At 39.7% G+C, this 18,060-nt stretch overlaps 1 protein-coding gene across 1 annotated transcript in view; it reads left to right on the top strand.

Moving 5' to 3' along the window:
- Positions 1 to 2,793: 2,793 nt before the first annotated feature.
- The window catches only part of LOC127528338 (uncharacterized), a 37,553-nt gene continuing 22,286 nt past the window's right edge, over positions 2,794 to 18,060 (top strand). Inside the window, exon 1 of the mRNA XM_051928787.1 lies at positions 2,794 to 3,747. Within this exon, the coding sequence (XP_051784747.1) occupies positions 3,083 to 3,747 (665 nt within the window). The 5' untranslated portion in view covers positions 2,794 to 3,082. The remainder of the gene's footprint in view (positions 3,748 to 18,060) is intronic.

The raw sequence follows: 18,060 nt of genomic DNA, 5'->3' as shown, positions 1-18,060 counted from the left end.
GTAGTATTCTGCTGAACCGAATCGGACACGAAGTCACCTGAGCTGGAATCCGGGGATGTGAGCGGACAGGCTAACGGGACGAGTAACGGGGTGGTATATATATGTATGGAAATATAAACCGAAAAAGAGCACAGATTGCAGGATTGCTGTTAGGACGGAATAAATAAATCTACATACGGAATAAGCAACAATACCGTGTTCTCCTGGGAACTGGGACAGGACCGATAGTTAGGTGTCTCCCCTTGGGAAAAAAGAAGGGAACAGTAAGGGAACAGTGAGTGGCACACTCAATACCTCGCTGATTCATACGGACAAGGGATTAGGCGAATCAGTATATAGTTGGAAAATTAAATACAGAACCCGGGAGAGCAAGGGGACATAATGGGAACTTATAACAGTAAGCCTGTTAATCGCCGCACAGGGGGATCAAAATCATTAACGCTGGAAGAATTATTTTCGGAGGATCAACAGACGCCCCATAAAAATGGGTCTCCTAGGAAATTTATAGAAAAGAAGACAGGTTTAGATTTCAAGAAGGCATGTAAGAAATGGAATAGACAGAGTGGTGGGCGTTGGCCGATAGAGGGGACAGGAGATGTAAGTGAAATACAGGAAACTAGGAAGATCCTGTGTAGGAATAAGCAGGGTTGTTATAATAGTGGACCGTATCGAATGGATATGTTCGATAGATGGGAATTAGTAATAAAAGACAGAAATTTAGAAGCAGTACAGAAACAGAATGAATTGTTGCGGGCAAATGAGGGAAAGGCTAAAAAGGAGAAAGAGGAATTACTAATTACATTACAGAAAGTTCAGATAGGCACTGAACCACAGGCAGATGGGAGGAAAAGGAAGAATAATCCAAATAAAGACCCCTTTATCCTATTATTTTTTCCCCTCCTCAGTACCAACCTCAGGCACCTCCATTATCCCCTCCTCTATCCCCCATTCCGACTGCCCCCCCTGCACTACAACCAGCAGAAGTTTCCCCTGATGATCCCCCAGGCACAGATCACTATGACCCTTCTACCCATCGTGATGACCCACCCTGTACTAGACAAACCCCCGTCTCCAAATGCACTCGAAGTCAAACCTCCACTCACAAACCAGCTCCAACTTTTTTCTCTTCTGATCCTTCACCTTCACTTACTTGCCCTTTAATAGAAGTTCCCAATCCCCATTATAACCCTGCCCATCCAGCTGGACCCCAAAATCCCACAACAGTTATGATAAATCGGAACTGGGACATCCAAGAACTAAAAGATGTCGTGAATGCACTTCCAGATCCAAAGGAAGTAGGAGGACTAAAATTTGTTGAACAACTTGATCAGTTAGATAGCATGTATAAGCCTAACGCTGCTGAATGGACCCAGGTACTTCGTCGAAAGCTTGGGACCACATGGGCCACTGTTAGCAGGGGTGTCCGCAATGACGTTCCATGGGTATGGAACCCAGCTTTAACTCGAGGACAGGGGATAGGTGGAGAAGGCGAATTTAACCCACAATGGGAGGCGTTGAGACAAAATATTGCAGAAAAATATAAAAAAGGAACGGACTGGTCCCTTATTTCTGCTGCAAAACAAAAGAGAGACGAGACGGTTGATGAATGGGCACATAGGATTCAAGACCTTATGGCTAATCACTCGGGCTTGGAAAATGTTGATGACCGCACCCGAGCTGCAGTTCCACCTTTTGTTTCCGGTTTGCGCCTTGATATACAAAACAAGGTCCGCACTTCCTGTATTGAGTGGGAAAGTGCCACGTTTGATGAAGTCAAATGACATGCTGAACATGCCGAAAAACAAACTAAGCAGAAGGAATCGGACTCTCATGCCAAATTATTGGCAGCACAGATGAACTATTATACCAGGAATGCTCCTGACCAAGGTCGAGGATATGGCTTTAGAGGAAGGGGACGAGGACGAGGAAGAGGACGAGGTGGTTTTAGAGCTCCTCCTGTTGACCACAATAAGAATCCTTTTATTCCCTCTCCCTTAAATTCCAATGCTAATTCCTACTCTTGCTACGCCTGTGGTGAAACTGGACATTTTCGTCGGGAGTGCCCTCACAGACAGCAACAGCCCCCACCTCCCCTTATTCCACCTGTTTTCTCTGACACCCCTGACCAACAATACTGGCCATAGGAAAACGCAGGGACCTCCAGCCACTCTTTTCAACTACCTTTGCTCACCCATAATTCAGAGACTGATCCTTTACTGACATTGTTCGTTGATGGCACTGAGACTATTTTCTTAATCGACACTGGTGCCACTCGATCTACCCTCTCGCTGGCAAAGGTCCCTGCCTCGAACGAGACTGTTACTGTGCTTACTGCTTCTGGACAACCTCACCTTCTTCAAGTATCAAAACCTCTTCAAGTCCAGTCACGTCCTGGCGGACATACCTTACTGCATCGTTTTCTTTTGAATCAGCCATGTCCAGTTAACCTTTTAGGAAGAGATCTCATGACAAAACTTTCTCTTTCTATTTCTATGACTGACAAAGGTTTTTTCTGTTCTACCCCAAGTTGTTGTGTCAAATTACCCCTTACCCCAAACCCTCTTTTGCAGCATGGACTTTAGATATTTCCCCACACACCATTCTCCTCAAAGCCCTACACTCTTTTTCCCCTTGTCTCTTTCCCAATTTACAGGCCCCTGACATTTTACACTGTACTACCCAATACTTCCCTATAGAAGTAGACACCCCCTGGCTAGAATCTTTCCTTACTTCTGGTACTTGCCCCGAAACCCTTCACATCTCCTGTGTTTTTATTTCATCCACAAAGGCAGCTGCTTCTGTTCATCTTACATGCTCACAGCACATATATTATCTTGGCGGCACAGTGCCTCATATTTCCTTAGCTAAATCACGCACTGTTAAATGGGGGGAAATAGGACCATGGGTAGAAAAATGCCTTGAAAGAACAGACTGGTTACAAGTTACTCCAGGTATTTTTGATACTCCTGACCGTTTAATAACTAAAGTGGTGTTTCAAACTGATTTTTTAGTACATCGCGCTTTGTGCCGTCCTTCTTCTTTTGCTTGTTCATTGCAAACCACTTTCCCTTCTTGGCTCTCTATGCTCCCTGATTCACTATGGTCCCAGGGAAAGAATGATTATGGAAGGATAGCCCATTGTGAGCCTCTGGTGATCCACCCGAAATCCTCCTTCCGCCCGCACCGTGCCCAATATCCTCTGTCTCCCGAAGCAGAGGCTGGCATCTCCGCCGTACATTCCGATCTCGTCAAACGCGGTGCCATTATTCCAATCGAATACTCTCCAGTCAATTCCCCCATTCTACCTGTAAAAAAGGCTGACGGTTCATGGCGTTTCGTACAAGATTTGCGACAAGTAAATTCTGCCATCTTCCCTAGGGCCCCTATCGTCCCTAATCCTTCCACTATCCTCTCTACTATCCCTCCTTCCGCTCGGTACTTCTCCGTTATTGACCTAGCTAATGCTTTCTTTTCTATCCCTGTTCACCCTGATTCTCAATTTTGGTTTGCTTTTACATTCCAAAACCGCCGTTGGACATGGACCGTCATGCCTCAGGGATACACTGAAGCCCCTTGTGTTTATGGACAAGCTCTTGCCCAAAATTTAGAAGGCTTTTGGCCGGAAAGAGGTAGTACATTGATACAGTATGTAGATGACATAATGATATGTAGCGCTACGGAAGAAGATTGTACAAAAGATACCCAGAAATTGTTGCTGTTTCTGGGGGAAAATGGCCATAAAGTTTCTAAAGTTAAGCTGCAGCTAATCAAAACAACTGTAAAATATCTAGGTCATGACATTACGTATGGAACAAGAGCTCTCTCTAGCGATCGCATTACAGCCATCCAAAATCTTCCTAGACCGGTCACAAAACAACAGGTTATGTCTGTTTTAGGTATTCTGGGCTACTGCAGACAGTGGGTTCTAAATTTTACTGAAAGAGCACAGCCGTTGCAACAATTGGCTAATACTCCTGGCATCCCCCTTTCTGGCCAGGTCAAATGGAATGAACAGGCTGAGAAGGCTCTCTGTAACCTCAAAGCTGCTCTTCTATCTGCGCCCGCGCTAGGTTTGCCTGATCATTCTCGTCCATTCACTTTGTTCGTGGACGAAAAGCAGGGATTTATGAATGCAGTACTGACGCAACAACATGGAGATAAACAAAGACCGGTGGCTTATTTTTCTAAAAAACTGGATCCAGTGGCCGCAGCACTTCCTCCGTGTCTTCGTGCTGTGGCTGCAACAACAGAAGCTGTATTAGCAAGCACGGATGTAGTTCTCATGAGCCCCCTAACAGTTAAAGTGCCTCACGCTGTACATTCTATCCTAGTACAAGCCAAAACTTCACATCTCACTACTGCTAGGGCAATACACTATCAGAATGTACTCTGTACTTTGTCAAATGTTACAATTGAAAGATGCTCCACTTTAAATCCAGCCACTCTTCTCCCAACTAACAACGAAGGAGAACCACATAATTGCCATGACGAAATAGCAAAGGTTGTAAAACCTAGAGTAGATCTACAGGAAACACCTTTAGAAACTGGAGAAATGATTTTTTGTGGATGGATGTTCCTTGCGATTGAAAAATGGAGCACCCTCAACCAGTTACGCAGTGGTCCAAGGGGACCGCCTGCTGGAAGCAAATGGAATTTCATCAAGCTTAAGTGCACAAGCAGCTGAACTCGTAGCACTCACTCGAGCATGTCAGCTGTCCGAAGGGAAGATCGTAACAATTTATACGGATTCCAGGTATGCTTTTGGAGTCTGCCATGATCATGGAGCACTATGGAAACTAAGGGGATTTAAGACCAGTACTGGCAAACCCATCCAACATCAGAAATTGATCGAATCCCTTTTAGAAGCTATAACCAAACCATCGAAGCTAGCGATTGTTAAATGTCAAGCTCACACAGGAAAACAGGATCCTGTTAGCAAAGGAAATGAATTAGCTGACCACTTTGCTAAAGAGGCTGCATATAATAACACACCAATTTCTTTATTCCAACAGAGAAATGACCAGGACCCTGATAATCACATTATTTCTTTACAGAGTGCAGCCACGGATATCGAAAGGAGAAAATGGTCCAAAGAAGGGTCCCTCTCTGATGGAGTCTGGACTCATAAACACACTAACAAACCTTTTCTCCCAAAAGCCTCTTTCCCAGGAATGGCAAAAATCGCCCATGGCCTCGATCACGCAGGTAGAGATGCCATGTTTCGAGATGTTGAAAAACATTGGGAAGCTGTAGGTTTCTCTACATATGCAGAGCAATTTTGCAGACGCTGTGCAATATGTCAAAAGTTTAATGTGGGAAAAGGTACCCAGGTAAGTCCCGCCGTTACCCCTAATCCAATGGGTCCATTTGAACACCTCCAAATGGATTTCATTGAACTAACCCCGTCTAAAGGGTACCGATATTGTCTTGTGATTGTCGATGTGTTCTCCCGATGGGTAGAGGCTTTCCCTTCAAAACACAACGATGCCAAAACAGTAGCTAAAGCACTAATTAAAGAGATTATTCCAAGATGGGGTATCCCTCAAAAGTTACAAACAGATAATGGCACTCATTTTGTGAACTCCGTTATAAATGAATTAACCACCTGGCTCCAAATTAATGTGCACCATTATTGTAAATACCATCCCCAAAGCGGAGGCATCGTAGAACGATGCAATGGCACTTTAAAAGCTAAACTCGCAAAAATTTGTGAACAAACTAATTTATCATGGCCGGATGCACTACCCTTAGCTTTAATGGGACTAAGGGGACGGACACACCGACAACTGGGACTATCGCCGTTTGAGATTCTGACCGGATGTCCCATGCCCGTTGGCATGGTTGTAGGAAATGTGAATTTGCATACTGTGGACAATGATCTTCTCTCTAGTCTTGCAGGTTTGCGAACCTCGTTGAAGGAAATCCACCAGCAGGTTAATCAAGCCTGGAGGACCAGCCCACCTTCTAAGGATTTACCAATTCACTTGGGCACCTGGATCCTGGTTCGAGATACTCGGAGGAAACACTGGCATCAGCCTAGGTGGAGAGGACCATTCCAAATTCTTCTATCCACACCACACGCCGTGAAAGTTGAAGGACTGCCTGCCTGGATCCACGCATCGCATTGCAAGAAATGGCTATCTTAAAAATACTTTTTCTGTTGGCTGTTACCCGCACCCTCTCAGGCTACCCAAGGATGGGTGGTGATCTCTATCTAAGTACTTTACCGCCTCAATGGAAAGGGCATATATGCTACATGAGGAGCACATGTCTCGTATAGCTTCTTCCATTTTCTCCTCCCCATCCCCTTTTCCCCCCCCTTCCCCTTCATCAACCATTTCAATTTAATTATATTGCCCACATCATTTTGTTCAAAAAGGGAGGAGTGTAAAAACATAAAATGATGTAATTGAACAAAATGTATGTGTGTACAGAAAATAGGACAGAATGATCAAACTTGTTTGTGTTTTGCGTACGTGACAAAAAGCATGTATACTTTCTGGAAGTTTTCTTTTGATGATGTGTGTGACAAGAAAATATACCTTTAGGGTAATGACTTTATACAAAATTGGAAAAATACAATGAGTCAGGACGCTATTTTTATTGCTTACGTGGTCAACGATCAGGAGATTAGAAAGGTATAAAAGAGCAAGGACATCTGCGCTCGAGGCAGATGAAGTGCGGTGTCCTAGGACTGTGTTTCTCTGTCATTTTACCCTTGTCTGGTATGTATCAATAAAAGGTTTTGACTAATTTTAATTTTCTTCTCTGTCTTCAGTCACAAAAGTGTCCACACCATCAATCATATTGCGGGTTGATACAAAACTAATTCTGACCTCTTTAGTGACCTGGCAAACATATTTAATGTAAATAATTGATTATTTTACAACTGAGATGTTTGTGGTTTCATCACACAGAATACTGAAAAAAATTTCAGTGTGTATATTTTTCAGTATGTTAGACTTTATTTCTGATGCTAACACATCCAGCAGCTCTTGCATTATTCTTTCAGAGGTGTAATGTGCATTTTTACCAACATTGAGATGTTGAAAAAAGGAACAACCTATTTCTTTACAGTGTTCCAACAGCTTTTCAAACAACGTTGTATGTGGCAACTCATTTTTTGCCAACCAATACATGGATCTTAAAGTTCCCACAAAGGCATCTCTCTGTAAGTTATTTAACACAGACACAGATCTTTCAATTTGACAGATTCCAGTTTGCTCTAGAACACGCTTTCCTAAAAGGTCAGCAGAAGACTGTGACGATGCGGGTTCTGCTCCATGCTGCCATCCAGCCAGTGTTTTCTGAACACTTTTATTACTCATGTTGGTAAAATGTTTGGAAAAAATTAAAAGTACCTATGAATAAGACTTTTAAGTGGGAAAGCCTGTTGGATATTCAATGCACACTTGTACTACAACAGGGCAAGATATGAACAATAAAAGGAATGGCAGATGGGTCACTTTAACAAAACCCTCAGCAATTCAGTGACAAAACTTTTGCTCAGGACACAGTGTGTGCTGCAAGGGTTTCTGCACACTTTTTGCAAGATGGACGCAGGTCCAAATATGAGCAGATATAAGAAAGGCAGATGGGGTCACTTTAACAAAACCCTCAGTATGAGCAAATATAAAAACGGCAGAGGGAGTCACTTTAACAGGAACCACAGTGAGTGCTACAAGGATTTTTGCACACAAAACACACCTAATGCTTAAACAACTGTATATATACTGTATATTGGTTTGCTATGCAATGAACAAGAAGAGAGCAGCTGTACGCTACACAGACTGCACTGACACTGAGAACAGAGACGCCACTTCCTGACGCCCTTTTTCTGATATCTGGCAGGCTGGTTCCACGAGTCTTTTTTTTATTTTATTAGTCATCTTCTCACCTGCCCGCCTCCACATCCTCTTTGCTTGTGAACTGCAGCTCCGTCCCCACTATTAGATGTACAGCCCCCTCTCGCCTGTCCACCTCCCCATACTCCTTGCTGCTGTATTAAGCTGCTACACTCCCAATATTACCATGTACAGTCCCCTCTCGAAAGCCCACCTACCCATACTCTTTGCTTGTGAACTCCACTCTGCCTCATCCCCGCTATTGGCTTGTTCAGCATCGATTGATCGGCAATATCCCGCTCCGCACCTCTCCCCTCGCCACTTGTGATCCTGCTTCTAAAGTATTTGCCCACCCGCCCGCGCGTCCCTTGCCATGATCTGCTTGTGCCTGTAGATCTGCGGCTGTCATCTCACAATGTCATGCAAGATGACAGCCGGGTGCTCAACTAAATTAGCCGGGCGGAGCTAGGGAGAACACTGGGTTATTATTGGAAGCATGCATGGCGTTTGTTCATGATGGTCATCATATTTAAGGTTGAGATGCATGCTATGGTATTGTATGAACTTTCTTTCTACAGAAAGACCTTTTGTTAAGCTTAAGAAAATTAGTTTATCTGGCAGTAAGCTTAAGAAGTTCTTTTTAAACTACATTTTTTGAATGTTAGTTTTGTGTTTGTCTTGTTTACTGTTTTGTATTAATATTTTTACTACAGTATTTAGTTTTATTTGTGAATTTCTTATGTTAACCCCTGTTCTGTCTAGAATGTTCTTCTTGAATTGCTTACACAAGACATTCATCACACTCTACTAATAAAAGTAACCTTTGTGCCCATTTTGTATTGGCAATCAAAATTGGTGATGATGTGGTGTCAATACTAACTCTTTTCCTAACTCTTAATAAGTGTATTGAGAAAACTGTCTGTAAATTAGACAGACACCCTGATCAAAGGACACACTAATTTACGCACAAACCTACTGTACACTACTATACATATTACTAAAATAGTTTACACAGGACTACAATTAGTGACGGTTGGCTTGTATTACTTGGTGATTACTAATTAGTATTGCTGCCTGGGTGACCTGGGTTCAATGTGTCCATGAGTTCTTTTTTTTTATATTACAGTTCTCTCTTAAGTTCCAAGCAAATGCACGTTAGGTTAACTACCACCTTCCAGATGAGTGTTTGCTAATGCCCAAATGGAATCAGGGAATGAATACCTCATGTCTTCTTCACATGTAGTCTTCATCATGTTGATTTCATGTGGTTTTTTAGGTTTACATGGGTGGAAGAATTACTGTAGTTAGCAACCTTTTCTTTCCTCCTATTGTCTTTATAAACCACCCCCTGATGTTCACTTTAGATACTGGACCGTATAGATAGCATTTTTCATTAATTATCTTTTTAAATTATTCATAATTTTCAACATCACCAAAACTAGTTGGCCACAGTACATAGGAAAATGACACAAGATGGCCCTAGGGATATTTCTGAAGGTGTACATTGCACATTTAAGTGTGTTACACTCAAAGATCTGTTGGAATTGTGAATGTTTCAGAACATCTTTACATGGCTTTTTCAGATTTCTGGCACTGCAGTATTATTCTGTTTTAGAAATATGAAAATTTTGTTAAGTCAACACTATGATTAGTCTAATGACAAAATGCACAAAAGCCAGCCTTGACTATTTTGCACCATTTACTGGCGGAAAGACATTTTGTAGTAGGGCAGTGACGTATGCTGTGGTTGGTTTGGGTATGTGTGTGAGTATACCCTTTGACGGACCAGCATACCATCTAGGCTTGATTACTTTTTCTGTATCTGTTGGCAGGTTCTGACTACTTTATATATTGGACTAGGGAGGTTCACAAAATCAATGGATGATGTTAAATGATAATAGTTCTCCACTTCTAAATGGCAGCATTACATGAAACTCATGACTTCGGCTGCCACAATCACTTCACAACTTAAACACCATTGTCGATTCATTTCTCTGCAATATATGTTTCTGTAGGATTTCTACTGTTTTGTTAGCTTCCATAGAATGGCTTTTTCCCATGTCACATTTCATTTCTTATACTCTAGGAAAGCTGACAAGCACTAGAGGTATAGTTTTATTACTCCCAGAGATCTTAGTTTGGTAATTTACACCTGCAACGAGCACACCTACCCTAAAGCTGCCATCCAGTATATATAGTCCATGAGTGATGAGAACTTTTTAAATTGTCAGAACCCCCAAAGTCCTGCTGCACCTGTATAGTCTGTTTTACCAAATATGTAATTCTATAAAAAATGTAAAACAGGAGGCAGTGTTTTATTTCAAATAGCTCTCAGATGCCACATTAGCCTCTCAGATGCTGTATTTCGTAACAGTCCTAATTCATTGTTTATGCAAATCATTGCATTTTAATAAAAAATAAGAATTTAAAGTATAAGATTTCCTGACTCCAATGCATCACTTTACTTGAATATTATATATTTTTGAATAACTTAATTCATATATAAGTGCATTTTATACCATAGTATGGCTGAAACCATTCAAGTTACTTTAATGCTGCAAACATAAGAGAAGGGAGAGAAAAACAGGTGGATTTGATTTCATTATGTGGCTGTTGTTCCCTGAACTACGTCAAACTTGTTGTTGCAGTACAGTCATTAATCTTCAGCTAAAAAGCTATAAAGATAATCTCTGACACCATAAAGCAAGGATTGCATGAGGAGCATGCACAATCACCCATTGGATGAAAAAACAAGCCTTCCTTCTTCATTCACAAAAACATGTCACAATTTTATGAGCTTTATGGGTTACATGCATACATGGTTGATAATTTCAGAAAAACACAAAGACATATATACTGGCTAATAAATACCTGTATGATTAGCCAATTATTGTTAAATTTAAGATTAGTAAATTTAGTTGCTTTATTGTTATATATATCACTAAGACAAAATAATTATTTTTCATGGTACCTTTCTGTTAAGCAAATAAACATACTACAATAGACATGCTCATAAATTAACACAACAAAAACTAAAAAATAAATGTCTCAGTACAGTATATAATAACATTACATTGTTTAACTGTTCAGCACTACTGATTTTAATTTTTTGTCAGTCATGATCCTGGAATGCAGTAGAGGCTCATATGTGACAGCTCAGTTCTCAGGGTACATCTGTCCAGCTGACTGAAAATCTGCTGTATTTAAGTCACCTGTCAAAGCAAAATGATGAGTAGGGCAATGGATGCTGGCAGAGCCATATGAAGACTGAAGTTGGGGCAATTTTCAGGAGAACTGACACACGTCACTGCAGTAAATCAAGTCACCCCCTATCCCCAGGCAACAAGTACAGACACCATAAATGCTTCAGAACCCAAGAAACGTGTCTTTAGCAATTTCATATTGTAGAGCGTCTCTGTCTTTCTCTACTGATGTGCTTTGTCCTTTGCCTGATAGTGTACAGGGGCCAGGTTGAATGTGACATAGAAAGTTCCAGTTAAATGCAAGCACTCCAATGACTGTTTTCTCTATAACTAAATAATTTCAGCTATGGCTCCAGAGCATTGGTGATCAGTACATACATTGTAGCTGTTGAAAACTACAGCATCTATATAAAACTGAACCAAAACGAATAATACTCAGGGTGCAAGACAAGAGACATTGCTGTCTTATATGGTACACACAACACCTTTCAAATTGAGCACTGTAACAAGTTATTTTACAGATCAACTACATTATGTGATTAAAGTGCATAGTACATTTAAGCAATCAATTACTGAATACAACTTAACAAATAATTAATCAGTAAAGATTATACTGTATACTAAAGGAACAGCAGGACAACAGAACACATCAGGATAAAAAAGTTAGTATTAGGTGTTACATTTTAAAAGTAGAAACAGTTATTTTAAAATGCAGCATAAAAAAGATTGACCATCAGGAATAATTAACAGTCCAGACTCTTTGTCTTCTGAGCAGTTTAATATTTGTTTTTTACTGTTTTATTAACAAAGTCAAGCATATCTGTGATTCTCTCTACAATACCTCTTCCTACAATATGACCCAGTTAAGATCAAGCCTTGATTTTTTTACTAATGTCAATATAAAATATATTTCTCAGATGGTATCTTCTTCCCAGTTCCATAGTTAAAAATTGTTTGTTTTCCATCTTATCACTATGATTGTTAACACCTCTTCAAACACTGGACTAGTTCCCTCAGCTCTAAACATTCCTGAGTATCACATCAGTTCCCATAAAGCTCAGGGATGCTACAAGAGATCTAGCCAGTTTCACACACATGCGACTAGGAGTGAGCTGAGTGGACCAAGTGGAGGTAATTACCCACCAGGCCAGAGCGTGGCGAGGTGCTCTAAACCTATTTCTGTTATCTCTGCAGACCAAATACGGGAAAACCTGCCTAATTCAACGTCACTTCCGGTTCTGGTGCCCAGACTGATGTCACCTCCGGTGCCCGGACAGATGTCACTTCCGGGTTCCGGTCAGATGACATCACTTCCAGTTCACAGCATATAAAACCTCCATCTTCCCAAACCAGATCAGTTCAATCCTGGAATTCAACATGACAACAACTTGTTTTCTTTAAACCTTTTGCAGCCAGAGACAATATATGGGTGGCTGCCCCCAAACCTTTCCAGTGTGTTGAGACTCATTCTTTAACACCAGCTACAGACCAATCTACAAATTTATATTCCTTCCTAAAATTCTTGAAGGTGTTATTGCTGCTCAATTACATAACCATCCATGTCTATGTAATTTAAACCATTCCAGTCAGGATTCAGAATGGGGCATGGGACTGAAACTCCAATAACCAGAGTTATTCATGATCTGTTTATTTGTGATGACTCATGAACTATTAGTAACGTATTACTGCTTGAACTTAGTGCCACCTTTGACACACTTGGCCACACTGTCTTAACTGGACATATGGAAAAATGACCCAGGCTGTCTGATTCTTTGCTTAATCGGTTTAAATTCTACTTATCAGACCATTCAATTTGTTCACATAGGTAATAATAAATCTTATTCTGCCCTACTACGCTATGGTGTTCTTACAGGTTTGGTTCATAAGGAAATATGTTCTGGGTTATCACTGTTATGCAGAAAACACCCAAGTCTAACATTGGCATTAAACCTAAGTGTATTTCTAGCACTAGTTGCTTCCAAAAATAAAGTAATGGATGCATCACAAAACTGTTCAAAGTCTGTGGTTATTTTAATCTACACATCTGTAGAAAATATTAACCATTTCATTCTTTCAGATGATAGAACTCTGCTATCACATTCTACCTATGCATGTAAACTTGGAGTAATTTTTAAAAGTCTAGTTACATTTAAGGCACATATTAAAAAAATATATACTGTATATTCTTTCACCTTTGCAATACTGCCACAACTACACTTTGTCTCACATTCTAATGCTGAAAGGTTCATGCATGCATACTCTCATCACTTGTAAATTAGAGTAGACTAGTGGTTCCCGATCTCTGTACTGGGGGCCCAATATAGTTGCAGGTTTTTGTTCCAACCAGATTCACAAACAGTGATAAGAATTGATAATAATTGATCTAATTTAATAAGCTGGTCTTTTTTGTCTTCTCTTCTGTCTCTATTTCCAGAATAGCACAGCAGTATGATTTTTACATTTGTATGACATTTAGAAATATTTCTATTTTTTCTATAGCTTTAAATACTTAACTCTCTTTTATTGTTTTCCTATTATTCTGTCATTTTTCTGTGTAGTTTTCTCCATTTGTTGTGTCCTAATAATGACGAATAAAAACAAACAAAGCAAACAACACTGGACAAACAACACTGAATGATCAAAGGCTGCAAATACTTCAGCATTAGACCCGCTACTTAGTAAATAACCAGAATATCTGGAAAAGCAGAATGAAAATTAGGATGTTGTTAAAAAGTAAAAGAAAAAAAACTACATTACTACCCCCATATAACTGCTTAGTATGTTTTAATAAAAAATTACCAACTTAGTTTTTTTTTCGATTTCTACATTCTACAGGACTGACTGAGTTTAGGTACCACTAGACTAGAGTATTGTAATTAGTTTCTTTTTGAACTACCTGCAAAATCCTTTATGAAGCTGTAAAAGGTGCTGTCCGTGTTCTTAATTGAACCCCATTGTAGTACCATATCACCTCTGCCCTGACACTCACTTCCTGCTCATGAATAAATTACTTTCAAAACTGTTATCCACATATAAAAGGTAGTCCATACTACAGCCCATCACTATATATGTGACACTATCAAGCCCTGTATTCCCTTATGCTCCTACTATTCTAATGGCCACTTCACCCTGCAGAAGCCCCATTGCAAAGTGAGTCCATGGGGAGACAGCACCTTCTTGTAGTGCTCCCTGAGTTCTGGAATGCCCTAACAGTTGCAATTTTAAATACTCCAGCACTTCACTGTTTTAAGAAGCTACTAGCAACTCACATTTTAAAATTATCTCTCAAGGATTCTTACATTTTAAAGGTTTGTAATATTGTGTTTGATACTGATTGTTATAAACTGTTTTAATTTTGTCATCTGCTACTCAGATTTTTGTTTGTAACTGTGATTTTTGTGTTTTAGAAAAACACATTATAAATAAAATCAGTTTTTGTTGTAATGGAAAATTATATGTGAAACACAAAGGTGTGAAATACGTCAGTGCTGAAACAGCAAAATGTAACAGTTTTTAAAGAAAATACTAGAACTGAGAGAATAGCCAGCATCTGGAAAGCTCAGGGAACTTTTGGCTTTAAAAGCAGTAAGCTATAAGCATTGGCATTCAAAGATGCTAAAATCTTGTTAGGTGAATACCAAAATATCAAGATTATTTTTAAATGGATAGGAGGCAATTAAGCACAGCATTTATAGTTAAAGAATATAACTATTGTTATTATTAAAAATGAGGGTGTAGCTTTCAGAGTGCCAATATGTGCAGCTTACATGAGCAAACTCTCTAATTTTGCTAGCACTATTTTTGAGCAGATCAGCACTCTTGAGACAGTTACCTGAAGTTTAAAGTACTCTTTCTAGACCAGTAGATAATGAAAGTAATTTTTCAAACTCCGGTCATTAAATTTGAAGCATCAAAAACAAATGGTTAAAGTCATTTCCGCAGTTCAGTTATGTTGGGCTACCTTTGCAGAAAACAATAGGTCATTAATTGGACCAAGAAATTAAGATTTTTAAGGGAAGAGCACATTAGTCACATGGAAAATATGTTCATAACCAGCTATCATGAAAATGCTGCAATTTACACCACAAAGAATAGGTTCTTTCACAATAAAAATGGAGCTATTGATAAGATAATAAAAAAGAAAAACATGTTTCAAAATCTTAAGTAAACCTTTTCTTAAAAATAAGATTTTTTAGAGCACTAAAAACCACTTTTGGCATGTTGCTTTACATATTTTTTAAAGCAATGACCTTCAGATCAGCACATGTCATCAGAGTACCTACACTTCTGAAGAAGGCATAGACAGAACATGTCCGACCAGTCAGCCTTAAGTGGCTATACCTGAGAATTCAATGGTTCCAGCAGCCACTATCTGAATTGGATGTAGTCTATTGGTTCTTCATTTAGGAGTATTAAAAATTGCAACAATAGAACTGAGAGATAATTAGAGACCAGTCTCAAAGAGACCAGATGGAAACACAAGTTTGGATGTCACTGATATTTCAAATATAATGAAATTAAACTTATAACAAAAATTTGAAACAAAAATTTTAGGTTACCATCAAGGACAATTCAAACAGCTTGTAACATTTTATGATGGATTTTTTTGGCAGGATACAAGATTCAGAGGAAAATAGCCAATCTGTTTAACATGTGCTAGATATCCAAAAACAAGTATCCAGGCACCGAAATTATTTAGGCAGGTGGTAAGCTTGATCTTCATTAAGTATACTGTCCTTGGTATATTTAAGAAAAATTAGATTTTTAGCAAATCAGGTATCTCAATAGTAACACACATATAGAACACTGAAAAGAAATACATCAAATGCAGTAAAAGAAAGTCTTCAGGTATTCAGGTAAGAATCATAAGAGCAGTTCTATGTGTCATGGTTAGGCTGGCAATCAAATTGGATATTTTCCAAAAGAGGTTAACAAATTAGATTTGGACTCAATTCAGGTTCATTTTCTCTTGTATGTTTAATGAGTAACTCACAGCTTAATTCATAACTGGGACTCACATACATCTCTTTTACCATTGATTCCTGAAGAGTAATGAGACACAACAGTGTTACTTTAAAATTTTCAATTAAACAAGTGCTTTGACATCAAATATAAAAAAATACCCTGCAAATTATTTTAGTAAAACAAAATGAAACCAACTATAAAGCAGTGAAAATGCGTAGGACTGGCTTTATTATATGAGAACTAATTTTATAAAGTTTGTACTAATGCAATTATACAATTTTTGAAGTCTTTTTAATCCAGCAGGGTCACAATGGGCTGGTGCCTAACAGGGCCCAATGCAGAAATGATCTTTAAATCCTCGGTGGCTTCAACTCCACCTGGCCTGGCACATCCAGCGCAACCACATGTTTAATTATACATTTCTGGATCATTTTCATCTATATATATAAAGGAGAGTTGGGATCCGAGAGACTGTGTTTGTATGTTTGTGGAGGGATGGAGAGTTAAGGCGGGTGTTAGAGTCACGTGATCATCTCCCCTCCCATTCACCTCATTTCATTCACTTCATTTCGCTCCGAGCTGAGCTCCGCAGCTGATGCGGTCTTGCCGTTCTTTTTCCATAGTGTTTAGTCCTTTCTCCTTTACTGATTTACTGTTTAGTAGACGCGGTGCTTACTGAATAGTATTTTTTTCCTTTAGTGTTTCTACTTAGTGTTTCTTAGTGCTTAGTAGACGCGGTGTGCGAAAGGAGAGTTGGAATCCGAGAGACTGTGTTTGTGGAGGGATGGAGAGTTAGGCAGGTGGGGGAGTCACGTGATCATCTCCCCTCCCATTCACCTGATTCCATTCACTTCATTTCGCTCCGAGCTGAGCTCTGCAGCTGTCGCGGTCTTGCCGTTCTTTTTCCATAGTGTTTAGTCCTTTCTCCTTTACTGATTTACTGTTTAGTAGACACGGCACTTACTGAATAGTATTTTTTCCTTTAGTGTTTTTATTTAGTGTTTCTTAGTGTTTAGTAGACGCGGTGTGCCGGTGTTCCCGGCGGTGTTGTGGTTTAGTGTTACTTTCTACTTCGTTTTTGTACTTTAGTGTTTAATAATAAATAATAATAATTCATTACATTTATATAGCACTTTTCTCAGTACTCAAAGCGCTAAAATAGTGAGTGATACTTAGCTGATAGCAGTGCAGAAGCAGCACAGCACAGCGGAGCCAGTAGGACAGGAGGGTGTGGTAGCGTAGGTGAGCGGCGATAGCAAGCAGCACAAAGCACAGCAGGAGGAGGAAGCAGGATTTGGATATTCCAATACGCAGCCATAAACAGTAACGCTTGGTAATTTCAGGCGTGATCGCCCTGGAGCCATAAGCCATAAGCCAGGTTAGTATGAACATCAGATCAGTTCCCGGTTGTAGAGTACTGAAAGATGAAACGGGAGCAGATTAGCATAGCAAATATAATCACGGAGACAGATCATCCCGAGGTGCTAGATTGCCAGGTACAAAGAAATGTTCGTAGGTCTCGTCCCATGATCCACAGACTCAGCTGTTCCCAGTAAAGTTGAGTCCATAAAATCTGTAAATATTAAGCCAAATCCATGCAATTCCAGTCAGCTGTATCCACGAACTATACGTACAATAAACTAAATAAAACAAGCATAAGAAAGTGCAGAATTAAGGCGAATTTTGCGAAAAGTGTTGTTAACAGTGAGGAGCAGCAACAACAAGCGTGCGCCAGCGTCCCCTCACCTGCTACAATAAAGCAGTTATAATAAAGAAGTTTAGTAGACTTTTACTTTATCTCATTTAGTGTTCTTCCCGGCGGTGTTGCCGTTTTTTAGTTTTTGTGTTTAGTGTTATGGAAGAAGTGATCTTACCACTGTCAGATTTTGCAATGAATGAGTTGGTAAATAATGATTATTTATCAACAGATCACATGAGCAAATTCAACGAAATTTTAACTGCGCATACAATTTTCCAACCTCAAGAGGTTTTGCTAATGTGGACTCCTGACATACCTATTCTAGTGATGTGAGATTTTACATATAACT

The sequence above is a fragment of the Erpetoichthys calabaricus genome, chromosome 6 (assembly GCF_900747795.2).
Source record: "Erpetoichthys calabaricus chromosome 6, fErpCal1.3, whole genome shotgun sequence".
Classification (NCBI taxonomy): Eukaryota; Metazoa; Chordata; class Cladistia; order Polypteriformes; family Polypteridae; genus Erpetoichthys; species Erpetoichthys calabaricus.
The sequence above is the reverse complement of the archived record's forward strand: the minus strand, read 5'-3'. Positions and strand labels throughout refer to the sequence as shown.